At 31.0% G+C, this 27,369-nt stretch overlaps 3 protein-coding genes and 1 long non-coding RNA gene across 7 annotated transcripts; 1 reads left to right on the forward strand and 3 right to left on the reverse strand.

Moving 5' to 3' along the window:
• The first annotated feature begins 3,743 nt into the window (after positions 1 to 3,743).
• mwh (multiple wing hairs) lies at positions 3,744 to 20,142 on the forward strand. Its single transcript, XM_015937124.3, has 10 exons — positions 3,744 to 4,016; positions 13,671 to 13,762; positions 15,177 to 15,376; positions 15,568 to 15,748; positions 15,950 to 16,003; positions 16,077 to 16,175; positions 16,610 to 16,882; positions 17,732 to 17,899; positions 17,969 to 18,013; positions 18,379 to 20,142. The coding sequence occupies exons 1-10, from the start codon at positions 3,992 to 3,994 to the stop codon at positions 19,942 to 19,944; spliced, it is 2,703 nt and encodes a 900-aa protein (XP_015792610.1). The 5' UTR covers positions 3,744 to 3,991; the 3' UTR covers positions 19,945 to 20,142.
• On the reverse strand, positions 12,701 to 15,180 carry LOC149093112 (uncharacterized). Its single transcript, XR_016199949.1, has 3 exons — positions 15,021 to 15,180; positions 14,770 to 14,940; positions 12,701 to 13,823 (listed from the first exon to the last, which is right to left on the reverse strand). It is a non-coding gene; the product is annotated as an uncharacterized LOC149093112 (long non-coding RNA).
• Positions 20,143 to 20,234: 92 nt separating the features above from the next.
• LOC107370697 (pfs47 receptor-like) lies at positions 20,235 to 21,308 on the reverse strand. Its single transcript, XM_015938663.3, has 2 exons — positions 21,037 to 21,308; positions 20,235 to 20,800 (listed from the first exon to the last, which is right to left on the reverse strand). The coding sequence occupies exons 1-2, from the start codon at positions 21,149 to 21,151 to the stop codon at positions 20,319 to 20,321; spliced, it is 597 nt and encodes a 198-aa protein (XP_015794149.1). The 5' UTR covers positions 21,152 to 21,308; the 3' UTR covers positions 20,235 to 20,318.
• Positions 21,309 to 21,732: 424 nt separating this feature from the next.
• LOC107370698 (uncharacterized) lies at positions 21,733 to 25,772 on the reverse strand. Of its 4 annotated transcripts, none has more exons than XM_015938665.3 (11): positions 25,628 to 25,772; positions 24,922 to 25,051; positions 24,627 to 24,863; positions 24,454 to 24,564; positions 24,192 to 24,263; positions 23,939 to 24,101; positions 23,574 to 23,756; positions 23,395 to 23,515; positions 23,104 to 23,324; positions 22,503 to 23,036; positions 21,733 to 22,439 (listed from the first exon to the last, which is right to left on the reverse strand). In XM_015938665.3, exons 2-11 carry the CDS (start codon positions 24,955 to 24,957, stop codon positions 21,928 to 21,930), a joined length of 2,190 nt encoding a protein of 729 aa, XP_015794151.2. In that variant the 5' UTR covers positions 24,958 to 25,051; positions 25,628 to 25,772; the 3' UTR covers positions 21,733 to 21,927. The 4 variants fall into 4 exon arrangements, with proteins under 4 accessions (XP_015794151.2, XP_089125520.1, XP_089125521.1 ...); XM_089269394.1 differs by having other exon boundaries at positions 24,454 to 24,560; positions 24,623 to 24,863; positions 25,628 to 25,760; XM_089269395.1 differs by having other exon boundaries at positions 24,978 to 25,051; positions 25,628 to 25,644.
• Between the last annotated feature and the right edge of the window lie 1,597 nt (positions 25,773 to 27,369).

Genomic DNA, 27,369 nt, shown 5'->3' on the forward strand with positions numbered 1-27,369 from the left:
ACTTCAGCTTATAACTTCCTAGGTCTCCCAATAATCAAATGAAACTTATTTAAAGGGTAATTAAACATAGATTTTTTATTAAAGGCTATAAATTAAACTGAAAAGTGAACATTTTTTGATTTAAATCGATTTCAATCTAGATAAGCCGGCATTTTTTGCAGTTAAAAAATAAATAATTTTACATGGAATTTTTCAGAAATTTTTTTCGAAAGTGGTTATTGTGGTTAAATTTTTTAAACGTTTAGGAAAGGGGCAATCAACATAAGAGAAAAAGGGTTTGCTACGTTGTAGATTGTGCGTTTTTTCTTATTAATAAATTTGCATTGTGCCTGACAAAGTGAACAAGAACAATTGTGGCCAGAGCCATTCATAAATTGCGAATATATTGCTTTTGCTTCCTCTTTGCATTGCCTCTCTCCAGTATTGTGATCGCGTAAGAAATAAATGACTTGTTTTTTATAGCATCTAGAATTTTCATATTTTTGATCATTATTATCGCCTTCTTTACCCTCTTCCATCTACATCTCCGGACCATTCTCGATTCTACCTGAAAACATCCAAACATAAAATATCCGATTAAGATTTGTTCAAAGAAGTTTAAACCAATTTCAAAATATCCTACATGATAAATTCAAATTTTATTGGCAGTTTAGACTTACATGGCGGGATATGACTAGGACTAGCACCATTCAGCATCATCAATTCCCATGATAAGAAAAGGCACTTATCTTCGAGTGTAATGTGGATTAACTCATTGTTTTTGTTTTGGACATTTTCAGTTCCGATATTTTAGAATTAAATTTTTTTGAATAGGACCATATTTATTGGAGATTTTAAATTACTCCCTCATTCTCAGCCTCATTTTCATTCATTTTTCATCATTTGCATTATCCGTTTTTCAGCTACATGTTCATTTTCGTCATAATCCTCATCAATTGGATCCTCATTTATTTTGAGTATTAAAAGTGCAAATCTCATCAAAACAGCAAAACAATTATCACCTTCTCCGTCATTTGACTTATCTTTGGTTTTGAATATATCTTTTGAAATAAGAAAAAATATTCGATTTTTGATGTTGCGGTTAGATTTATTTATCATTAAATCTACTGAAATAACAGCAGAAATTATTAAAACGAAAATTGACAAAGCCTATTAAAGCTGAAATTAGCAATGATATTTAGAGCAATATTCTTTCCTCTGGTACTTTTCCTCGTCGCTTTTACACTTGTAAAAGGGGAGCTACTCACTTGCCTTCATTGTCTTTGACTAACATTCTCATGACTCCTTTTCTAGTAAACAACTTTATCGTTCTTTGCTTCTTATCACGTCTCTCGTTAACTTAAGCCAGGGAAAGTCAAAGTTCTATTTACTTTCGGCTTAAATTTCAATGCTAAGGGCCCGGACTCTTGTCCTAACACTCTTCTTCTTATCACACGACTGACCCTTGTCGTAAAATCACGTAGGCTTGCACTCTAAATTGTCTCAGTAATTTGGCTATTCTAATTTTTGTTTTCATCGTCAACTTTAAGACTATTTCGACTATCTCATTTTTTTCGTTCATCGTAAAACTCTCCATTATGTCACGAAGTAAGTATAATACTACCATGTTTTTGTACTGGACTACCGAAAGTGCTGTTAACCTTTGTTTTTTGCTCTTTGCAGTGCACAATTTTCAGTCGGTCATCTGTATCTTCCACTAAATTCTCTCTTTGAAGAGCGATCCTTAAAGAACGATCCTAATAAGCTCGCAAGATAAACTTTCAAAATAATACTCTGTCAACAGATTAACTATCTTTCTTTACCCTTCCGTATTAACCATTTCCTAATCCTTTTGTTTTTCTCAAACATTTGGCAACAAGGGTATGGAAACCACGATGAGCTCTCCCATAAAAACCCAGAGTGATATCTCAATCGGGGTAGCTTTTCAGTTCACGATCTTTAGATTTGTAACTCCTAAAAAGACCAATCTTCAATAATAAAATTCTTGAAAATGTAATTCTCTGTAGTTGATTTTCTTTTACATTTGTGTTAAATTTACGTTTGATCACTACATTTCAATCTATTAACTCTTAATAAAAAGTTTGTCTAGCGTTCTAATTAAACTCGCATACAAATATGGCGAAGTTATTGAAGCGAAGACTAAATTTGTTGATTATTGTCAATACTAGCTGATTGTGTTAGCCAGTTGACAGCTTGATAGATTCTTTTTAAAGATTGCAAGTTTAATTTTATCATTTCCACCTTGTTGATCTAAACGAAGATGATCCAGGCACGAGATGAAATTTACAGAGAAATTTCTTGATAGGTTTAGGAGAAGATCCAGACTTAACGAAAAGGATTATTCGGGACGATGAGGTTCTCTGTCTGGCACTGTCAACCAATATATTGCTTCTTTTAGGAAAGCAGAGATCTCAAGAAAGGTCAATGGTGCTAGTGATTAGCACGATGGCATAATTGATAATAGTGAGTTGCTATAAAACCTTCTTGAACAATCCTAAACTCAAATTTGAGACCGGAGGAATCATCAGTCGCATTTTAACTCTAACCCATTGATAATGAATTGAAGTTTGGCTAACTGTAAGTTATGAATTACCTGAAGGTTCACTCAACATTCTTTGTAAGCAAATTATTGCATCAATAACTAGTTATTGGTTGATTATAACAATCTAATTCTGTAAACATATAATCGAACCATCATTAACTGAACAATTATCTTGTACAGAATAAAAATTGTTGACCATTTACTTTTATCCTATTCCAATCGCTTTAATGAGCATTTTTGAAGCTCGTTCAACTAAAAATTTCAACTGTAGATCTCTATCAGAATCAGTTTTAATTTTAATCACGATAAGTTGATCAAGCCATTAAATTAGTAAAAAGAAGATGGAAAAACATTTAATTGTTCAACTCAATTGTTTACCTTTTCATGCAAACTTGAACAGTCAATGCTGGCTACTAATTTTAAGCAAAAATCATTACTACTGAATCATTGATACAAAAGGGATGAAACTTATGATGGAAATAAAAGATTAATAAAAACGTATTTTTACATCTTAAAATGCAATTTTAAACTGAACAAAAAGGTGATAATAAAAAGGTAAGAAAAGGTAATTTGGAAAAAGAAATTTACTCTAAATAATCAAGAATATTAAACACAATATCAAGGGAAAATCATGATCAATTTGAATCACGAAATGCGTTATAAAAGGAATCGACTGTTTTTGATCAACATTGTTAACAACAAATTGTGATAATCAATGCAATTTTGATTGTTATTAGCTTTTGAAGAGAAGAGAAAATCAAAAGCATAATTAATTTGATTCATCAAAATTTGACTTTCATTAAAGAAGCTAATCAATGGAAGATATTTGTCAAACTAATTGTAATTGAAGCGAACAATTTGAAAGGAAATTTCTTTACAAAACTTGAATGTTAAGTTGAAACGTCTTTGAGTGAAAATGTTATGAAAAATAATTGCTTTTCATTCACAGATTTAATGAGATATCATTAGAATTGTGAAAAAGGTAAAATTGGATTCGGAATGTAACAGAAAGAAGAACAAATAAAATGGTAACAATTTTGATGCTGAAAAAGATGAAGTTTCAAGTTTCTTTCCACTTTATACATGTGATGATGATCATGATTCACCTTCATCTTCTTCTTTTTTTCTTCCTATTCTCACTCAACTCACCCGTTTTCACTGATCCATGAGAGACTCAAGTTCTGTGCTGAGTTCAGCTTCGGTAACTGAACAACACACATTAAGTTGAAACTATCATCACTCACACCATCTTCATCCTTAGTTTCATCTCAACTGTTGATTAACTAAAACAACTTCTCAAACTGTTTTTTCCTTGTAAATGTTGAGCCATATTTTTTCATTCAAATTCAACCGGAATTAATAACAACCAAATCAACTTAAAAAATTGGATTTTCATTGTTTTTTCTCTCGGATTTGTTCAAAGTGATTTACTGATTTGCAAACTCATCTATGAGAAATGGTTTACCTTTGAAAGGTAAGTTTGATATTCTTGTAAAATTGTTTCTCTTTTCTGTTACAATTGCAGTAAAAGTTTCATCTATTTTTGTTACTAATTCAATTTTAGTGATGAAATTATGCGATCAATCATTTTTATCTTTCGTTGAATGCCTATGAATAACTTGGGATCTTTTAGCTCAACATAAATGGATTCCCTATTTGGATTAATTATGATGAATTTTGCAAATTATTAGCTTTTTAGCTGTTATTATCATCTAATTGTGTGAATAATTGCACCAATTCTTTTACAATCTGTTCATCTCAGGAATTAATTTACCCAAAGTTTTAAGTTTTGGAGTAAATTGAGACTGATTGAGTCTGGATTTATCTCAAGTATCTTAAGCTCATCAAGTTTTACTTTACTTCAAGATCTTATTGCAAAGCAAAGATTGACTAAAGGTAGCTGATTGAATCGAACAAGTTTTTTCTGTTGAATTTAATTTGATTATGATTTATTGGTAAACGGACGAAATAATTTGTTTTGAGATTCAAAAAATAACGCAGCCAAACTGAATGATTCGACTAACTTCGAGGCTAATCGCCTTTAGTCAATTTTTCACATAATTTATGAGAGAAATGATTTTGATGTAATATTTTTTTGTGAAATCGGTGTTAATTTGAGTTGCTTCTACTGGTTCAAAGATCATTTCAAAGCTAATCAACAGCGATCCATTTTGAATTGATATCATTAATATTTTGATATGGAATTGAAGAAACTCTGAAAAGCAATTCAACTGATCAAAATAGTGATTATGTTGTTGATTTAACTCTAACAAGCACCATTTGAGGTAACATTTCAGCACTAATTGCCATTCATTACCATGAAAACGTAAAATTTTGAGAAAAGCTATTCAATTTTTCATTTGATCCAATCTAATTGTAATCAAATATTAAAGAAACTTTTAAGCAAAAGAAGGTGTAAAAAGAGGTTCTATTTATCATTGTTAATTATTGTGATTATTAGCATCAATAAGACATTTATTGACTTTGAGAGCAACAGATTTGTAGGTCAACTTGAATCAATGGTAATACAATATTGAGTCATCTCGAACCTTTGATTTATTCTGATGATCAAAAGAAGAGTAAAAAAGCATTTTAATTTGGCTGGTTGATTTGAATGTTACCTTTCAATTGCTAAATACTGTTCATTTGTTTCCTTGTTCATCGCACCTTTTCTTGGCACCAAAGGAAAGAAAAGAAAAGGCAAAGTGTTAATGGGCTTCAAAAAAGAGGTCCTTTTCAACTCTTTTGTTTGGTCAGTCCTTTGACCCATTTCATTAAACCAATTTCTCAACAACTTTGCCCTTTCTTTATCCACATTATTGTTGATGCTTATTAATCAGGAATCAAAATCAAGCCGAACTATCGGTTTACTCAAACATTTCCAATTGTTGAGTTCCTTGAAAGAAACTGAACAATTGATAAAACATCAATTAGACAGCAAATTGTCTAGACATTAACATTCGTAACGCTAATATCACCAACAGTTAACCATGAACGGAATAGTCGATAACGATTATCGGAAGTTACTAAATTTGAATTTCACCTTTTGTTGATATTATCTGACAATTTTATGCATCAGTTAACCTTGAAATGAATATGATTTAAAGATAATAATTGTTGGCAGAAACAATTTAAGTCACTTTTTTGCTGGTTAAATAACAATTCATTGGACCATTTATGAAGAAGCAAACAACTGAAATAGTAAACAGTTTTTACCTCAATCTGATCAATCATATCACGTATCATCATCAAGTAAACATGTTATCATAATAAATTAAGAAACACTAATCATCATCATCATGTTTCCTTCACATAAATCATTGTTTCCTCATTCATCAGCAACAAAGTTTATATTTTGATCAATAGTGTTGATGAAATACAGGTTGACTGATGAGGATAAGGAAGGGATGAAAGGTTGATCACTTGGACCATGTTTCTGTTGTTTATTTGGAGTAATCGTTTGGGTGATGAGTTGATTAATCAACTTGATTTCAATCAAAGGTTTGACAGATTGGCTAGGAAATCAATTGAATCTTTTCGCCTTTTCTTGTTCGCCTTTTTCATTACTTGCTTGACCATCGTCTTTATTTGATTGTTTCAATGAGAGGGCAAGTAGGTGATGAAGATTAACCTGATTATTATCATCAGTCTCATCATTTTTGTTCATGTGTGTGTCTTGATTATGCCGTAAGGTGAAGTTGCTCATTTTCTTACTCAATGATTACTTGATTGAAAATGGCAAGGCTTCTCGCTTTGTGATCAACAGTTAAATAATTAAACGAAAGATCAACTTAATCGGGGCAAAACAAGGAGAGGAATTAAGGATGACAATTAAGTTAATAGTTGAACCTTGAAAAGCATCTGAATATTAAAGTGATTTATTTCACCTTTTGTTTTACGATAAACAGCATTCCATCAGATTACATTTAATCCAATTATCATGAAACCTGATGACATTTTGATTGATAATTGTAATGTTAACTCATTAAAGAAGATTCAAACCAAAGGTTCCATCAACTATTTTTAATTTCAAATCATTGATAAATAGCTCAAAACCGAGTCTCATAAGCCCAATATGATAAATTATAAGAATTGATTCCAATGAATAATTTTCTAAGAATTGGAACCAGAACCAGATTATTTACATTAAAATGGTAAACAAATCAAATCAAAATAACATAATCAAGTCATTAACGAAGTCCATTAGGATTGAGTTTCACCGAAATATTGACTTAAAGCTTAGCCACCATCATCAAGTTATTGTGACAATTTAACATAATAACTGAAGAAGATGGTTAACGTTGAAATTAATCGGAGTTGAAACGATTTAAGTATAAATATGTGATTACCTAAAGTTGATTTGCCTCTTAAACCTCGTTTGAATTGCTTTTCTTTCAATATTTAATTCCCTTCATGATTCGATTGGAAAATCAAATTTGATCGAAGGTCTTGTTAGTAAAAAAGGTTGATCAAACTGAATTAGAGTCAATTCCCTTTAATTAACCAATAATTTAGCAAATTATCTTTTCAAATTCAAAACGAATCCAGTTGGTAAAATGAAGATAATTATGAAATTGTGAGACTAATTGGATTATGAAGGGATAATTGACTGATTGTTGGTTACAAATGATGACTTTATCATTTAATTGTCAAACCCAACTTGAACCTGAGGCTGATGAAAACATTTATAGTTTTCTTGGCTTCATTGATTGCTTTAATTGCAATTAAATTGACATTTAATCGGACACAATTCAAAATGCGTAGATGGATCTCAATTTAAGATGTTCATCAATTATAAATTGTCAATTAATCCACACTTGAGCAAAAGAAACAGTTAACTTTAAAAATTAGTCAAAGTGTTCAGAAACATTTTCTAGTTACTATTTTGATTAACGTTTATTAATAACAGCATCACGAAGTTGATTAAGCCAACAACAGCTTCAAAGTTAATTATAAGAAACAATTTATAATGATTAAAAGGCAAACACAATTAGGATGTAAATTGGGCAAAATTAAAGTTTCACTTTCCATTCGAAAGACAGAAATGATGAATTAAATATAATTTTTCATAGTCTAGTTGACTATTCATTGGAGCTTTACTCGATGATAATTTCATGGGAAGAAAACATGATTACAATTAAATAAATAACACAAATCGTGTTTACTCGCGTGAAAGTGATTCCTTTATGGTTAATCTTGTAATCGTGTTAATCCCCGGTGGCGATGATGATGAGTAGGAGGCGAAGGAGGGTGAATAATGAACCTGATAACATGATGAAGATAAGTTATGGTTAGTAACACACTCTTGATTGGTAAATAACATTTCAATGAATATTGAATTATATTGAAATGTTGAATCTGATACAGCAACGAGTAGGAGTAACAACTGTTATCATCATTAAATCTGGAATAGCAAAAAAATGTAATCACTGGAATTATATTCATTACGAGTTTTAATCATGATTAATTTATGTTTATTAATTGACAATTAAATCTTTTTTCGTCTCTTCATCTTTTTTGATGGTCAAATAGAAATTGTTTTTTCCATTTCAAGTTACATTTGGTTTCACCTTTCAATTCAATTTCAACGGTTAGTTATTGATCAACTTTCAGGTTCACATTAACCCAACTCAACATTGTCTGAAGATCATCTTAACCCAATTTCATTCGGCGATCACGAAATGTACACATTATCAGTTTTCATCGGAAAAATAGTTAATCATTAAACTTCCTTTTTCTATTAACATTTGATTGAAATTTTATTCTCGATTAGATGAAAATTTTCACCCAAAATCTATTTCATCTTCTGTTTTTGTGCTAATAATAACATTAAATTCAACCTCAGTTTGGTGAGAAAATTTTAATCGACTGTTAATATTGATATTGGTTGGGATTGACTTTCATCTTTACCTTGCAGACAATCGGGAAATTTAATAACAGAATCTATTTGATTCATTCATTACTTTTTGATGAGTTAACAGTAATTTTGAGACTCTTCAACCTCAAATCTTTATTAACCAGTTACAGTGTTAAATTAGACAAATCTTATTTCGCCTCAATTCTCAACAATTTATCTTTCCAACGACTCGTGCATTTCATCCAACAATCAACAGTTTAAATCTGACCCAACATTCCTCAGATTTTAATTCAGATTTTATTACCTTAATAATCTGGAAATTTCATCAAAGTTTTTCTCTCATTTTGATTCGTTAAAAGCCGCTGAAAAACAAATTGCTATTGTTGTGACATTATCATCACTCAATCTATTACTGATTAAACTTTGGGTTATACTTGAAATGCATAATTAAGAACACAGTATTTCAATGTTAATTGTTATTTTCATTGAACTTGATATGACATTTAGCTTTCAATTGAATGTTTCTTTATGGCAATTAATGTTGATTGAATTTACTATTTAAATCGTGAACATTAAATCGCAAACGGTAATCAACCAGAAAAGAAGTAAATCCAGACTTGATTCACTCTTGTCATCCTTTTGAATAGTCAACTATTTTCACTTGACATCATTATAAATCATGATATTTTGATCGCTATTAAGCATCAATTCAGATAATCACAACAATTTGACAATCTTAACCTAAAGCTTTTAAATGGATTTGTTTGAATACAAAGTTAACAATCAATCATCGATGAAAAGCTTAAATGGCCAGCTTTGAATCAATTTAGTCAAATTATTTTGTCAATCGTAGCAATTAAAGTAAATTAAGTTACAAATGAATAAAGTTACAAGTAAATTGAATGGACAAACAGCCTGAAAGAAAACATTTGACAATCAAATTAAACGTTTAATAATTAATATTGATGATTGTTTCAAGTTGAATCGAAATGATTTCAATGATTCAACTTCAATTAATCAAATTAATTAATAGAGTTTATAACCGCACAAACCAAATCAATCAATAACAAGAGTTGAACACAAAAAGTAGTGTTAATCATTAAAAGCAGTTTTTTTGGGTTTTCAAAGGAAAAGCCAATTCTAAATATTATCATATTAATTGTTATATCAGGTTAATGAAAGTCTACATCTGAATAAATCTATTTATACATTAGAGGCTAATGTGATCTGACTTGCCCTTAACCCGACCCAGCGAACCTTTAATACAGCTCAACCAAACCTTGATCATTATCATCTATTAAACAGTTTAACAATAATTTTGTGATAACTTGGTTAATTTAGTGCAGACCAAACCTTTGCTGAAACGAAGATGAACTAAAAAATATCAATTTAATCTGTTATTTCCACCCTCAGCCTGAATATGATTCACATTCAGAGGTAATTGTACACAAGATGCCAAGATTTCTGTTAATTTAAGAGTAATTCATCTTCTCAGGTTTGGCTTATTAGTTATGCATTAAGATGAACATTAAACATATTTATTCATCATCTTCATCATCCTCCTCCATGATAACCCAGCGATTGAATCTCACAATTTGAGGAGCGTTGATCCAACGAAAGGTCAAGTATGGCCTAATCTGGATCATTAAAATACATTAGACCATTTAAGATGAAATGTTGATTAAAATAATTTCCAATCAATCAATAAGAAAGAAAAGTTGATCAACTGCGACAATCAAATCAATGATCAATCACTTTCAGAATATTCAAACTGATTCAACTTTTGATGAGTTTATTTAGTAACTTCAACTTGTAATCAAATTGAGTTCTCAGTTGAAAAGGACAATTATTATCAATCATTTAACTTGAGAATAAAATTAACGAGAAAAAGTTAACTTCTTGTTCGTTGGTTGGTCATTAGTTGAGCGTGTTTTGGTAGCTTTAGCTTACCATTTCTGTTGACCATTCAACTTGTGGTTGTCTTCGCATTTTATTGTGATTGATGATTGTCTTAATGATGTTGCTTGGTATTTTTGCATAAAACAACCTTTTAATTATCAGAATAATTAACGATTTAACAAGTCAATGCAACCTTTGTTACGTGATCAAACAATTTGCACACCAACAATGATTCGTGTTCAAAAATCAACAGAAGCGTATTAGTGTATAATTTTGCCTTAATTCATTAACATCACAAATCATATTCAAAGACAGGAAATTAATAAACTTCAATTGAAACAAAATTCAAGTTAAACTGAAAAATAAATTGTAATTCAATTAGAAACAGATGAAGATTGATTAATTGTAGTTTAATGATCAATAACTTTGTTTCTTTTGAGGCAAAAAGTGACTTTTCAAAGCATCTTTTCATCAATTTCAAGCTTTGATGATCTTGTTTGAGTGTGATTAAGTGAAAACCAAATATTAATTTGTTGGCTCAAAGTTGCACAAAAAGTGTTAAAAAGTTATCATTAGTTAATTGCCATTTAAGCATCTTAAGTTGATGGCAAAGGAACCAAATTAAGATGCAGTTAGGCAATGGAAGGAAACAAAAGCTCGGAAATGTCAAGTTCAACTTGTTCCGTCCAGTGTTGTTGATTCTCATCCTAATTGTTCCCATAATCATAGCTCTTTACATTGCCTGTAGTTGAAATGAAGAAAACTGAGAATTAATTTCTTCCAACTCAATAATATTTTCACCTTTACTTTTTTACTTGTTCTTGTTGTTCATATCTTGTCCATCATTCTATCTCATCGTTCATCATCAAGATGAGACTGAACCAGTGGACATTTGACTTGATAAAAAGAAGTAAACTTTCTCTTCCATGAGAGTTTGAGTTATCACTGAAAGAAAGAGAATCAATTATAACAATTAGTGAAGGTCTATGACAGACCCTCAGCTTGTACTCACGCTATTTACATCATTACACATTCAAGTGTCCATCGACCTCAGCATTTAAAGCCAGTTTACAAATTAAATTGTCTTCAGTTGGAAACATTTCAACAAAAGTGAACATCGCTGTAGCTCTTTAAACCTTCAGATATCATCTTAATTCCAACTTAAAATATGTTTAATCAATTAAATGTTAGAAGTTGAAACAATTGTAATAAATCAAGATCAACCTGACAAATAACACTTTTTGTTACAAAATTACATGAAAATTAACCAAAGATGGAATCTCGAGACTTCTGCTTTTCAACTTCAACTGATTCAATATTTAATGTTAAAATCTCCCAATCGCTAGAAGACTTTTCACTCCGATTTGAGACATTTATTTAGGACAAAGAAATAAAATCGAATGGCGAATTTGCAGAATCCAAATGATGAGAAGTTTTTTGGCATCGCTTTTTGTTTCTCAGTATTTAGCTTTACATGAAAAGCAAACTGAATTCCTTGCGTTTAAGCGCTGAGCTGTTCTTTGAAAGGTGAAAATCGTTCGATAGTTTAGCTATTTTTCGTTATCATTAAAGATAATTAAGGGATTGAACCTCTTCTGGTGAAAGTATTATAATGATGTAAATTGGGTGAAATGCATTTTCTTTGTTATTTACACTTTTAATTTAACTTTTAAAGTTGATTTATTTTTGAAATATCATGTTCATCACTTATTCCTTCAAATCAGCAACTGATAGACATGATCATGATAGTAATATATTGATGAAAATTTTACTCACGCTTAACTGTTAACCATTGAAAATGTAATTGAAAATGAGCCCAACAAGTTTACCCTTAAGGCGAAACGTAATGTTACAAGAAAGGTTAAAAGGTTGGTTTCCATGTTTAACATCAGTAGCTATTATGGTCAACATTTTTATAAACAATTTACCATTAAATTTGGACGAGCAAAGTTGAGGCTAAATTTCAAGGAATATTTCATTAAGAAAATTAAAAGGTTCAGTTGATCTTTACTTAGAAGTTGACCTTTTTTTAGATTGGCCATCCTTTTGTATTCAATCGATGGATTAACAATTGACATTTACTGTGAGAATTGCGATTAATCCGATTTGTGTAGTTAAATGTTTTAATGTGGATCAAGATGATGATTAATGTTAATTGTTTTTTGTGTTCATTAATATTTTGCTTCCATTCAAAGCCAAAGGGCTTTAAAATCATGTTTTTCAGTATTTATTTCTGCCGTGGGAATAATTATTAGATTAATAGATTAACTTTGCTTTTTGTTTACATGTTGATTGATTCAGTTAATTGTTGCAATCTGAATGATCATCAGAATAATGATTGTGAAGATGCAACAAAATATCAATCAAATATTAGATTCACGAATAAATGTTATCAAAATGAGTTGATTTTAAGTTATCAAGTATTTTATTGACTAACATTGACTATTTTATTGGCAACTTTTATTCAACAATAACAATCGATTGGCCCACTCCTTTAACAGATTCAATTGTTACATGTTACAGTTTAACTGATCAATTCATCTTTCATAATCAACTTTGAATTGATATTTTTTTCTTTAAAAATTAAATAGTAATTCTTAAAAGTAATTTCTCATTATTTGACTTTTCCAACAAATTTGATCGATCAATTTGATTTCCCATTTAGTCTAATCAATCAATTGCAACGTCCTTTTTAGCAATCGAGTCGATGAATACAATTTATAGTTGCTTTTAATGAGATAATTAAGGGTAGCAAAGGATCGACTTAATTGTTGATATTATCTAGAGTTGATAGAGATGTGATCCAGGATAGACTCAAGTTTGGTCCGAGTTTATCTGATGATTATGTAATGGATAGATGAATATTTTTGGAAGACAAAAAGATCTTCAATTTGATCCTTTTTTGTATTCATTTGCTTGGCCAATTTTACGAAAACGAATTCCAATCACCGCTTCAGAATCAGATTTAGAGACCATCAAAATTGGAATCAAGTTAACTTAAAATGAGATTTTTTGGCAAAAACTGCTTAAAACATCCAAGCGTCATTTCGTCCAAAACGAGATTTGTGATTCTATTGTTTATCAGCTTGAAAATCAAACTGACCATCAGATGAATCCAAGTATATGCCAAATTTTTGGAGAATCATCTTTCATTGGAAATTTCCATTTCAGCAATTAATTATTTTCTCGCGCTAATTGATCAGAACCATTGTTTTCCATAAACTTGATTATCCGAATTTTCATCACTAAATTGTCTTTAGCAATCAGAGAAACTTGAAAAGCCAAATTGTAACAGGCGAGTTTGACTAATTCAATTGAACCATCTATTGACTGCTCAACCATTAATCATGAATTTGTATTTTAATTTCACAGGATTCCAATTGTCAATGTTACCAAAAGAAGAAGACATTCTTATATCAATGCCAACACCAATTGATCCAAAGTTGAAGATTGAACCATCAAAGGTAATTATTGGAGATGCGATATGATTCTTGAGAATCCACAATCAAATATAATCATTTCCACCTGAATTGTTGAGATAATAGGGAAGAGTAACAAGAGAAAGGTTAAATAACTGTTAATGAAAGGTTGTTTTGTTTTCTGGTTTCAACTATTATTTGAGTCAAAAATAGGCTTGAAAAATCAACATCTCGAACCGCTGGTAAAAATTAAATGAACCAAAGAAGCTAAGTGTTAACAAGTTATCATAATAGCTATTTTAAAGGGTTATATCAAAATTGTTTACCAATTCATTGTAAGGCTCAATGATTAACATGTTTGTTTATCTTCATCGACTACGGAAGTTTCATTCATCTTAATAGCAAATATTCACTCTTTCAAGTTGATCATCATCATCGTTTTTAGATTTCATTTCATTTCACTCAAAATTATCAATCAGTTGTAATCAAACACAACTCAGACAATAGCTGCTATTTTCATCGTCAATTGTGAAAATAATATTTGAGAATCTTTTTAAGTGGGAAAATTTTTCCTTTTTAAGTATGTTTAATTGATGCTTTTGGTGTGATTATTAACCATGTCAACAGTTATGTTTATTGATTGTTTCAAACAAAATTTCATCTCAAATAAGGTAAGGTTGGAAACTTTGTAACTTTCAATTGTGATTTTTTCATATTTTTACATTATTAAATCATTTTTTCACCCGAATTTTGGTATTTTAATTTTAGTCAATTTTGAGAAATAATTGACTTCCTAAAAATATCCAGTTTTTTCAGTATTTTACAATTGTTTATCATGTTGTTACCAAAAAAATGGGATTACATTGATAATCAACGTTGTAAACAAATTGTATCCAAATTGAAAGATGAAAAAAGTAATATTCATTTTAATGATGTTAATAATGATAATGATGATGATTATTATTGTACTATTACTATTGTATTATTAAAATGAATATTAATTCAAGCTAATTGAAGACTCTTTGTAATGAAATGAAATGCAAAATACAAACCTTTGAAATGGGAAATGAAGAGATGAAGAAAATGATTTCTTTTGGATTTTTTGTGACTAAAATTGTGATTTAAATCGTGATCCAATGATTAAGAGAAGAGATTAATTCACTAGAGATGGACTTTTGGACATCATTAGGATTATGAGCGATGAAATAGTTGACCCTTTTTGTCTGGTTCGGACAGTCAGAAGGAAAAAAAGAGAAGAGATTTTTGGGTTAAAGTTAGCTAATTTTGTTTTAGGTCAACTCACTTGAAAATTGTCTCTTCAATTGATCTTCATTGATCCAGCTTTTCACATGATTGTATTAATAGTTGGATTATCAAGTGATTTTGAGATAACTTCATTAGAATTCATAATTTGTTGACAATAATTGATTGGTTTTGTATTTGATCCTTTTGTTTACAGATGACACCTCGACCTCCATTTCTTTCACCATTTGATTATATCTTTTATCTTAAACGACAAGTGGAAAAGGAGAAACTCGAAACCGAGAATGAAGATTTAAAGGATAATTCTTACAATTCAACAGGAATGTCAATTGAAGTTCCAAAATTATCTGAATTATTAAGGAAATTGGCTGATGATTTAAGAGCTGCTCAAGGAAGGTAATTAATCAACAAGTGAAAACGCGCTCCATCTCGTGGGTTTAATGAGTTAACAATATCTTTGTTTAATTATTAAAAATGTCATTAGATCCGATAGATGGAGACAAAGAGACCTCTGTCTTTTTAGTGTCTTTTTAATGACAGTTACTTAACGGTGATATTTGAATTTTGTTTTCTTAAATAATTTACAGTTTTGTCGACGAATTCATTGATGAACCTCATCATGGAATCTCATGGCTTCTTGATCTTCTCCGAAGCTCTCTTAATCGTCAACAATGTCCAGGAATGGTTATATCAGGAGGACGCGATTTACCTAACAAAAATAAAATGATTAAAAACCGTGACCGTCAACATCAACTCAAACGAGCTATGGTAAGTCAAGCCTATCTAAATCATTTAGGCACAAAATTCATTATATTCAGAGTTTTAAATATAAATTAATAACAAACTAAAGCTGTTTGACTTAGCTTCAAGCTGTCTATTAATATGTCTAACCGGATTAAATGCTGGTTAATGACTGGATACAAAATTTCAGAAGCGCATTAAAACTGATCTTGTTTTTTTTTCAAACAGACTGACGAATATGATTGTTTACTTTGTTTAAAATATGCCGCTGCCGCTAACTCGGTAAGAATCATTTTAAATTTCTATGTGATCTTTAAATTGTAATCTAATTTTACCTTTTTATTTTTCGTTTTAGAAAACTTTGGTCAAGATACTGGCTCATCGGAATGGTCTCCTCACTTTAGCCTCATGTATTGTCTCTAATTTGACCAAATCTCGAGTTATCGCTTTAGAGGTAAGTTATTGATATGGATCGTTTGATTTAAGTTTATTAGTATTGAATTTAATTTTAAGGTACAGTTGAACGTGAATGTAAGGTGGGACAATCACATCGAGCTAATTGATATTTTTGATAAAAGTTTGACTGTTTTCACTTTAAATATTAAAATCTCAAGTTAACTAGCAGTTTCTCACTGATTAATTTAATTATATAGCTAATAATTAGCAAAATCATGAATTGGTTACTAAATAACGTAATTATAGTTAAATAATTGAGAAAAAAGCGAGAGAAAATTTGGTTTTTCTGAATTAGCTATTTATAATTTTCAGATTTTTTTGCTTGTTTCTCTACTTACCCGTAATTTTATTAATAGTAACAATGTTTTAACATCGTAAATTGCAAAACTTAAATTTAATATTGCTTTCTCGTTTCTCTTTTGATCAAATCAGCTCTTGACTAAAGTCTGCAACACCGAACCTGATGGAGATGGAAAGGTTCTTGAAGCCATGTCAACGATGCGAATCATTTTTGGTGAATCCGTTCGTTTTAAACTTTTAATTGCTATTCTTAATTCATCAAATGGTTCATCAGCCAATGGATTTGAAAGCACAGTGTTAATGTTTTTGAATAGTTTATTGGCTAAGTGCCCTAATCCAGCGGAACGGGTTCGTGTTCAGTGTGAACTTGAAGAAGCTGGTCTTGACCTTGTTTCCCTTGAAAAGGTAAACAATAATCTTTGTAAACATTTGAACAAGTTGCTGTAATATTGGTTATTTTGCTTCCATAAGTTCACAATAATGATCATAATAGTAACAGTAACAATGTCATGAAGCTGGTTAAAATTACATCCACTAAAAATGAACATTTATGAAGTTAACCTTCCATAAGATTTAAATGGTTTGAAGATTTTAGTGTAGTTGATAGTTAATGGTTTAGTGTCAATGGATTTGTTAAACCGTGTAAATCATTTTTATACTGTTATTTGTTGACATTTTTTTTGTTTAGGTTTAACCTATTTAGTAAGTTTGCGAGATTTGATTCCATCTCACCTATTAGCATCTAACTGATGATGAATTGTATTGGTAGATACATGAAGCTTCCGTTGTTACCAAAAATGATTGATGCCAGACATTGGGTTTAATCTCATCAAAATGGCGGGATCAGTTAATGTCACCAGGAAGCAAAATTATTTTATTAGATTGACAATTACCATCATTTCTATGATCAAAGTGATTGGTGGCGATAACAATAACTATATTTTTGACTTATAAGTTACAATAATTGAGATAAGTGAGAATCATTTGTTCACAGTTTATCAAATTGGAAGTTCATCTTTTGTTTATTTCAAATCAAATAATTGAGATTGTTGTTTAATGGCAAGTTTTACTATCAGATCAGTTCATTTGTTCAAACTTCATGAAATGGTAACTTGTTCAACACTTTGTTTTGAATTAATCTTTTGTTGATTTATTGTGAATCAGTTCTAATTTATTTAACTTTTATATTTTGTTCCAACGTTCATCTTGTGTTGAATCCTGTGTTGGTCATTCCATCGATTAACATTACCACAGAGAATTAAAGAGAAAAGTATTCCACCTGATGATCAAATTTGGTCGGAGCTGCGTTTATGGCGTGACAAGTACATCGATGTTGCTGAACTGATCAAATCAAATAAAATGTTAACAAGAGAATCTAACAAACTTAATGAGGAAATTAATCTGTTGCAACGAGCCTTAACAGTAAGTTAATTGTTGAATTAGTGTTAACTATTTTCAAATTAATTAATTTGTACCCTTCTTCATCAACAGAAATTAGAGGAAGATAAGATCAATTTGATGCACATTGAACGAGAGGTAAGTCTGTTTGAATTGCTGATGTGTGTACTTCGCTTATTTCTCAGTGATTTCACCTTTTGCCGTCAAATTATCAGTTATTAGTTATTTATTTAGAGATATTGATGTACGTGAATCTCAAAATTGCTTAAAAATTATCTGAAATATGATACTTGAAGACAGAAAATCGTGATTTTTTCATTCAATTATAGTTGAATATTTTGCTAACTAAGCTTATTTATGAGATTAAATTAATTATATTATTAAATTAATCATAAATGCTATATTGTTGATTTAGTGTAGCTTTATGTAATAATTGACTATCACATCGTGCTAAGTAAATATACCTGTTTAATTACTAACTTGAATATGTTTTTTGCTTTTAGATGAAAGAGAAAGCTGAAGATTTGGAAGCGGAAGTTATGCTGTTACGAGCACGTCTTAGTGAATCTGGTATAAAGATTACTTGCCGAAGGCGAAGTAAATCGAGTGGAAGACCTGGAAGTGATAGTAGCGATCCTATTAGTGGTGCTGCAGATTCGGGACGATGGTCAGATTCAGAAGGAGGAGAGAATAGTGGTGGTCGATCACCTGGCAATGAAGAAAAGGCTAAAAGCGCAATTGTTAATGGAAGTAACATGAATGGCAAAGAGATATCAACACCAAGTATTATTAACGACGACTGTGTAGATGATCAGAATGTCCGTAACGAAGATATATTTATTTATATACCTTCCATCCGACCACCATCAAATTTCAAAGGTTACAGTGGCAAAGAGCACTTGCGCCGAGATAATCTGAATCTCAATCATCACAATCAATTTGAAAGCACCAAACAACATGTTCCCCCAAAGAAAAGTAAAAAGCCAGTAAATAATCGTACAGGTGGAAATGATGGTTCTGCTGGAGGAGAATCTCGATGGAGACTTCGACAGAGGGTTGACAGTGTTGATGATGACGATGATATAAGTGAAGAAAGTAAACCAACTGTGATTGATGTTTATCCTAAGAAAAATGATTATAATCAAAGTAAAAACTCAATAATATCTAAATCACAACCGATTGCTCCAATGCCAACTCCATCAGCAATCGTCTCCTCCAACGGACTCTCAAGTATTTTCAATGACCAATCACTTAATGGAGAGATAACTTGTTCTGCATCAATTGTAGGCGCTGATTGTGAAGACACAGAATTTACTTTAGATTGGCAATATCCAAAAGTGAATAATAAAACTGAATCGGCTTATTTGTCTTCAGATAATCATTTTAACAGCCATCATCGATCAAATCATTCGTCTGAAAATAAAAATCGTAAACGATCTCAATCGACAGGCTATTTGAACGAATCTTCTAGCATTGTCGATGGACAACTGAATGATAATATTGAAATGAGATCATCCGAAAGCTGGACACAATTTTTGTTGAAAAGTCGAGGATCAAGCATGACATCACTCAATGAAGTGCATAATAGTCCAGGACTTGGAAAGTCTCTTGATCCAACTGGGAGAACTGTTTTGGGTTACGGTTCATCAACACCTGGTAAGCGTTCAAGCTCACAACTATCTTCATCAGGAAAGTGTAGAAATTTGGCTTCATCGCTTCAGTCTTACTTTTTCTCTGGTGGAAATTCAAATAATCCAAATGAGTCGATTAATGTTATCAAGACCAGTAATTCATCATCATCATCGTCATCATCTCAAAAAAGTAAATCAGCCGAAAGACAATCCATCAAAGATTCCCTTGACTCCTCCAAATCATTCCCTCTGCCCAATGTTTTCAAGAAAAATTTTATTGCCAAGGGACATTCAAATTGTGGACTTTTTTCTGGCGCTAAAAATTCATCAACATCATCATCTTCATCTAAATCATCTGAAATATTGAATAGTAATGTAAACAAAAATTTACATCGGGAATTGAATCTAGCAGCTAAAGAAATTGGAGCCTTTTATTGATAGAGTCTCTTCAAGGAAGGCTCTTTTGTATACATAAAAACTTAATTATGGACCCGTTTTCATTAACATTAATTGAGAGTTATAAAAGTTTTGTATTTATATTCTTAATTTGATTCGTAATTTTGATTAATTGAATATTCAAACCTTTATTCGTTATTTTATCTAATGTTGAAAATAAAATTTACTGTTAGCAAAACACGACCTTCTTGTTAGAGAAACCTTATGTGTTATTGTGTTTATTGTGTGTATAGTGTTATTCAAACCTTGATTTAGTCCTGTACGAGCCTTGCTTCGTTAGTGACATAATTATTTATTGATGAAAAAACTTACAGAAATGTAATGCTTTAATTGAAATGTAAATTTGGCAATTTTTTCTACTTTTTCAAACTAAAGTCGGTCAAACAGAGAACTTCATATTCAATGGCTTCAACTTCTGTATCATCATATGAAGCATAAGCAAGTTCATCTCTTGCCTCAACTTTACCAATCAAAATCTGATTTTTGTGATAAAATTTAGCAATGGGAAGTTCGTCGGTTACATCTGATGAACCAGCAATTAAAGTTCCCATTGGTAAATCACCTTTTGAAGATGTCACCCAGGTTAGCTTCGATTCATCTTTGGCTTCTAAAAATTCAAAGGTTTCCATTTCATAAGAATTGCCTCCGTAAGAGATTAAACAAACGCTTTTCCTTGGGTCAAGAGTTCCTGGAAATATGCCAATATAAACTCCTGCATAGTGTTCATAATCTGCTCGACAGATCAAAACGGGATCGTCATTCGTTTGGTAACCAGCTACGTATGCATTGGAAAGAGAAACGTTGTCTTTGAATGCAACCCATTCTGGTTCACTTTCATCTACAATAATTCAGTAAAAAATATATCTTTATATTTTCATATACAAGCTGAGAAGCGCATCTGAATACGACAATTCTAGGTCACTCAATATTGTTTGACTATCATCAGATTAAACTACAACTGTAGTTTGTCACAAATGAATCTATGATGATGTTTTTACTTTTCTGGTTAACACATTCAAAATTGGTGCCTAATTATTGATAAAATTCATTTAACTGTTGAATGATAAGCCTTACCTTCATTGAATGACCAAGATGATGATCTTTTGAGAATAGGAACTAAAACGCAAATTGTAATGGTAACTCCTAGTAAAGCAGCAAAACCAATGCCAATAAGAGTTCGGGACAACATTTTGGTTTTAAAAACAGACTTATAAAAACTAAACACTTTTAGCAGCTCTTAGCTTCTAAATTTAATGAAGAGCAACCAATAAACCATAACTTGGTACAGAAATGAATAAACGGATAAAACATTCATGATAAGTGTTCAAGTAAAGTTACCATGTAAAGTCAATTCTGAGCCAGTAGCTTAAGTAGTAGCAATCGATAAGAGAACAAAGAAACCTCCCAATCTCGAAATGGTTGATATCTCTTGATAATCAGACTTTTTGATTCAGTTAAATCTTCAAGAGACATTCGAAGCTGAAAAATATGCGAAATCAACTAAAATCTTTATGAGACTAACCATACTGTTTATTTCAAATCTTGTACCTAATTAAAACTTAAAGACAAGCAATGTTTAAGTTTTTGATGACTGGTTAGCTCCGCTTATCGAACTCAAAAACTGAATCTAGTTTTGTAAATTTTATATTGTAATACAAAGAGGCGTTTTATTAGCCATGAACCAAATCATTAAGATTGATAATAAATTCAACAAATAATAAGGTATCATGAGCTACCCCATAATAATTAAAGATGTTGATATGATTAGAATTGACTTGTGAAGTTTTTATTATTTATCTCAGATTACATCTCTTATTGACTGGATTTCTTGCATAAAAGATTGGAATGATAAATTATTTACATGTAAATTAACAATAGACGGCGGATTCAGAAAACTAATAGAATTGGAGTGAATATATTCTTGGAACATTTGGATTCACATGCAGTTGAGTGTGAGATGAACAATCAAAAGTTCGACATATTTATCTTAGTAATTCCAGGTTGTTCAGCAACTTGTTTTGTCCAAGTTAAACTTTCATTTAACTGTGCGAAAACTCGTTTGGGTTTGATTTTTTCGTAGACACATGGAGCTGAGAATAATAATAAAGAAACAATGACCATAAACATCATGATTATGCCGAAAGCATTCGATTCACTCGCTCCTTTGATTACTTGAGTTTCACTTGATTCTTCTGTGGTATTGTCATTTGACTGAGTTATAAATTCGTAATTAAAACAGTAACCTTCATCAGTACTATTTGCATCAGAACTTTTAACTGAATATTTAGTCAATGAACATGAACTTTCCATTTGATTGATATTTCTGGGACAATAGTTGAAAGATTTACATCCAGTGTCACCATCAGTCCATCCATGACACAATGAAGCACATTGGTCTAGATTCAAGTTCATCTCAGTGTGAATCACTTCGGATACTATTTTATTGCCAGTATTCCTGTACTCATGATATACTTTGGCTAATATTGAAAAAAGAAGAGCTCATGAGATGTCTAAAAGAAATCATATTCAAGAATACTTACGATAATATATTGCACAGACTTCGTCATACTCAGTGGTTGAGTCGGTGTATAAGCTATTGAAACTACACGAATATCCACAGTCTTGGAATGATATACAATCATCAGAGTGCAAACACTCCTGTGCACAAGAAGTTGCACTTTGCCTGATTGCAGTTGATATTTGCTTTTTGAACTTTCGGTTAGGAACTTTTGAGTAAAATCGCAAAGCATTCATTGTGAAAATAGAGCATTTCGAATCCGTTTCTTTGTTTGCTGCATCAGTAAAATTACTCTCTCTCAAGGTGCTTACTCTGCAGTCAACGAAATCAGAATCAGAACAAAAAGAAAAAGAATTACAGTCAAGTCCCTCTGATTTTTGACAGACTCTGAGGCAGTCAGAAAATTCTGCGATTCCAGGTACAACTAAAGTGGTTTTGTCATCTTTTCTTATCTTCGAATTGCCTCCGATTTCATGGTATAAAGTAATATCCGACTCTTTAACATCCCTTTCGAATTCGCCCACTTTAACTATATCTATAATTTTGAAAGAAATAGCTGTGGAAAAATTTTGAAGATAAAATTAAGATACAGAAATTAAATTCATTTCATAATAAATGTTTACATTCGTGTGATTCAGGATCTTCCATTGAAAATGTTTTGAATTTATTCTCTAAAAAGGATTTTTGAAGATCATCAAGTGCTAATTCATGACTTATGCGATAGTAATTTTCGAATGGCAAGATGTAAACGTTGCACGATTCTCCATTTTTGGCATCTTCCTTGAAATCCCTAAATTTTTTCAAATAACCACAGAATGAATCTGAAGATCTCCAGATGCCAACACTAATTGAAAAAAAGAGTAAGTCATTATTCGTATAAACAACTCAAACACACAGACTTGCAATTAACTCACGAAAAAAGTCCACGAACAAGACCTAATTGATACAAGCATTCACTTTCATTACTTGCAGAGAGAGTTCTAGCCACATCGAATGTTTCGTTACTGACAAGCATTTTTTCTGGCTTTATAAGATCTGTAAAAAAATATTCGTGCATGTTTATCCATTGAATTCCAAGTTAAAATCAATTTACCATCGAAATTAGGTTTATCAAGAAATGTGACATTAATTTCGATTTGAGAGTCGGAAGAACGGTATTGAATATCATCGATCCTCAGTGGAGAGATTGTTTGATACAATAGTATTGCATCTATAAACTTTATCCTGAATTGGACCAAAAGTCTGTTAGCTAATTTTATACAATCTGTATTAAGTGCTGTAAATAAAATTGAGACATTAATAATCCATTCATTATTTTGTATGCTTGCTCAATGAACAATGAATTCCATTGAAGCAAATTCAAAGCTCGCTTTCAGAATTAATTACATTAATTATAATATACACATGTTTAACCTTTGATTTGAGAGACATAAAGTGAATATCAATATCAATACATACCTTCACATGCTATTTTAAAGTTAAGGGTTACTTTTCTGTCATTTAGCAAGTATTTACAATCATTAGGCATAAAATAATCATATAATTCTTTTTCTCCAGCTTCAATCTTTCGCATATTGTTGTAGCCTCTTATGATCCTTTTCGCCAAAGCGTAGCTTTTTTTCTGATGAAAAAATTTGAAATGATTTAGATGATCACAAAAAGATACTATTGTAAAGATACTATAGTATTAAGAATGGAAATTAATACTTACCGATGAGTCTGAGTCATAGATGGAAATCATTGTTTGGACAAGCGCTGAGCCATTAAATATGATACTGTTTGGCTTTTCCAAGTTATGAACGAAAAAGGAAAATTGTCAAAAAAATGAAATAAAGATTGGAAAAATTTTACAGATATTGAAAAGTATATTATAATTGGACTTCCCTCACTAAATACATTCCCTCGATTGCTTCATAACTATGCTGTTGAATTGTTGGACTTTTACAGTTTAATTAAAGTTATATCAAACTTACCGATTCAACGAAATATTGAGTAACGACAAATTTATCCACTTTATTTCCTTCAAAATCAACATTGAATTGAACTGATTCCCATGCATCAACAGGAAATTTAAATTGGTCTACCTAAAGAAATTCAAAACACAAAATTCAACTTTAACATTTTCACAATTCGTGAAGTTACTTACGAAGTAGTCCTTTCGCACATAATTGAAGTCTCCATCGAAAAAGAAAAGATTCTCAAGCTTAAAGTAACCTTTTGCGTCGCGTCCAGGGGAGTTCCTGTCTCCGATTGTAATCCAGCAACGTCCACCTTCTTCAAGAGTAAGAATGATTCCAAGTTCATTATCGTAGATGACTTCTGTTTTTACACCAGTTAAGTTTGTTTTAAGCCTCATCAAAAGGCTCTGTACAGATGCCGTAATCTGTAAGCGTAATTCAATTGGATGAGAAACAGACTAAACTAAACGTATCGAAACTAACTTCACTGAATGATAGGTTATTAGTTGAGTTGTTCATACATGGTGAAGTTTACATACTTGGCCAATAACTTGGGAATCGGTTTCCTTTGAGGTGGTATTAAGTAATTCGGACAACCAATTCCAGGTGAAGGCTAAACAAGAATTAAGTCAGTGAGAGTATTAATAAGACCCAATCAGTCGGACTTTTGTATTTATCGAACAAGCAAGGTTCAGAGCATTGGAAAATAGTTCAAGAACTTAATTTTTGTCCATGAAAAAACGGTGAAAATTTAAAATTAAATACGAATGAAGATACTCGAAAGCAGTAAACTTGAGAAAAGTTGTTCTCTTACATGCTTGGCTCACCTACAATTTTGCATTTGAGCTTATATGTTTTGGCATTTTGCTGGACTAATAGTTAAATGTCAACAAACAAATCTTGAATTTACTTAATCTTACTTAAACTTTATACTTCACATAATCAAATAACATAGAATCGGACCCAATTTTGTGAAATTCTAAAAATGAATTCTCCTCAGGTGGATATGGAGATGGTCCATAGCTATAAAATCCAATTCGAGTTTCAAAGGTTTCTTCCAGTTAGATGGAATAATAATAAAGTCCCAATCAATTAAACTTTTATATACACTGAATTTGAGCTGATGATATGTTTCAGTCATTAAATGGACTAAAAGTCAAATATCAACGATAGATCTTGAATTTCTTACTTTAGTTTTGTACTTTAAATCAGTAGTTTGAATCGGAGTGAAAGACTTTTGCTTGGCAATAGGTATAACTCCACTTCAGGTGACTTTGTAGATCGGTTATAGCCATTGAATTCAATTTTCAATATATTTCCATGAGTGTATTTATCTGGTTCATGAATGAGAATAAGGACTTTTTGAATGCATTAAAAATATGGACTTACCATCGAAATCAAAAGTGATTTCCAATGTTTTATTAACAACAGTCGTTATAAGTTTCCTACTCAATCCATGCTGTGTAGCTTGACTCTATTTCAAAATAAATTTAATTTCAAGTTTCATTAACAGAATAGTTGTTATCAACTTACCCAAACAGTTGATTGTCCATCAAGTCGGTATATAATTGAAGGTCCCATCAGGAGTATTAGATCTCTAAGAGGTTTATTATCTCCAAATAGATTTGCATTTTGAGTCATTTTACTGTGATTGTATAATGTGCAATCATTACCTTTAATTATTAAAGAAATGAAATATATTTTGTTTACCGAATTTCACTTATTTTTTTCTATCCTTATGTACAATAAATTAGGAGCAGTTTTGAGACAAGGAAATAATTTACCATCATGTATGTATTTACATCAACAATTAAACAGATTCTTACCATGAATAACTAATCTCTCCTTGTTGTCTTTACCAGATCTATCAAACTGATAATAAATATCGTACGAATCATTGTTATCAAAATTTGAGACTTGAATTTTACCCGTGATGGCTGATTCTGAAGCTGATACCAATTCTTTCATTGTATATCCATCAACTTCAGACTGAAAACGAAAGTAGAAATAAAAATATTTCGAATAAAAGTTGTTGATTGTTTTACCTCGTGAGTAAATACATGTAGATCAGTATCGATGACCAACTCTCCATCAGACATCTTTAACGGTAGATCCAGCAACTCTGTGACTTCAGCTGTCAATTTAATTGATCACAATTTCATGAGAGAAGATTCCATTAATTTTCATTTGCAAGCAAATAATTCTGTTACTCACCTTTCACCATCGTTGATATTGCAAGGAAAATAATAAAAAGTCTTACAAGCATTTTTTTGCTTTTAAATTTCATTAATAACATTAAAATTTATGACATTTATAAGCACTTGGGTTTAACATTGAATTACAAATGTAACATGCTTTACATTGAGCAAGTAAAGGGTATTGAGGATAAAACATTAAGCACAAGAAGAGAGACCTCTTAATATAAACCCTTAACATCTCATTGTTTATTACTTTTCTCCTTATACAGATGGCTCTGATGTAAAAAATGATTTGATACAATCAAGACAATTATCGTCAATATCAAAGAGTAAGGTTACTTTACTCTTTGGTCAATATCTAACAATTATCAAAAGCAAACCTGATTGTATTAAGTTTAAATTAAAATTGACGTTTAATGGCACCTGTCTCAAGCAGGAAAGAGTTAAGATCCAAAAACCTGGAGGTCTCATTGTGTAATCGTTTCTCTTTGGTGCATCATGTGTAAACCTCGAGATAACAATCTTCATCAAAGTACGAAGAAACAAAGAAACTAAACTGCACTTAGTTAGTCCAATCGAGCATCTGAATTGATTTGGTTTGCATAGATTTAAAATCTTCAATTGGCCTTGATTTTGTTCATTACCAGTCGATCAAACAAAAGCATCGCTTCCACTATCACTACCATCTGTATTACTACTATCAGTTTTTAATCACCGGCTTTCAGCAGTACAT

This window comes from Tetranychus urticae, chromosome 3 (genome assembly GCF_039701765.1).
Source record: "Tetranychus urticae isolate SD_2017Ah chromosome 3, NJAU_TeUrti_SD_1.0, whole genome shotgun sequence".
Taxonomy (NCBI): Eukaryota; Metazoa; Arthropoda; class Arachnida; order Trombidiformes; family Tetranychidae; genus Tetranychus; species Tetranychus urticae.

Coding starts and splice junctions, on each gene's coding strand:
- LOC107370697 (XM_015938663.3), bottom strand. CDS start 21,151: ATGTTGTCCCGAACTCTTATTGGCATTGGTTTTGCTGCTTTACTAGGA. Junction 20,801..21,036: donor ATCTTGGTCATTCAATGAAG/GTAAGGCTTATC, acceptor GAATTATTGTAG/ATGAAAGTGAACCAGAATGG.
- mwh (XM_015937124.3), top strand. CDS start 3,992: ATGAGAAATGGTTTACCTTTGAAAG. Junction 15,749..15,949: donor ATCAACTCAAACGAGCTATG/GTAAGTCAAGCC, acceptor TTTTTCAAACAG/ACTGACGAATATGATTGTTT. Junction 16,883..17,731: donor ACCTTGTTTCCCTTGAAAAG/GTAAACAATAAT, acceptor ACATTACCACAG/AGAATTAAAGAGAAAAGTAT.
- LOC107370698 (XM_015938665.3), bottom strand. CDS start 24,957: ATGAACAACTCAACTAATAACCTATCATTCAGTGAA. Junction 24,565..24,626: donor ATGTGCGAAAGGACTACTTC/GTAAGTAACTTC, acceptor GAATTTCTTTAG/GTAGACCAATTTAAATTTCC. Junction 23,037..23,103: donor AGATCCTGAATCACACGAAT/GTAAACATTTAT, acceptor ATTTTTCCACAG/CTATTTCTTTCAAAATTATA.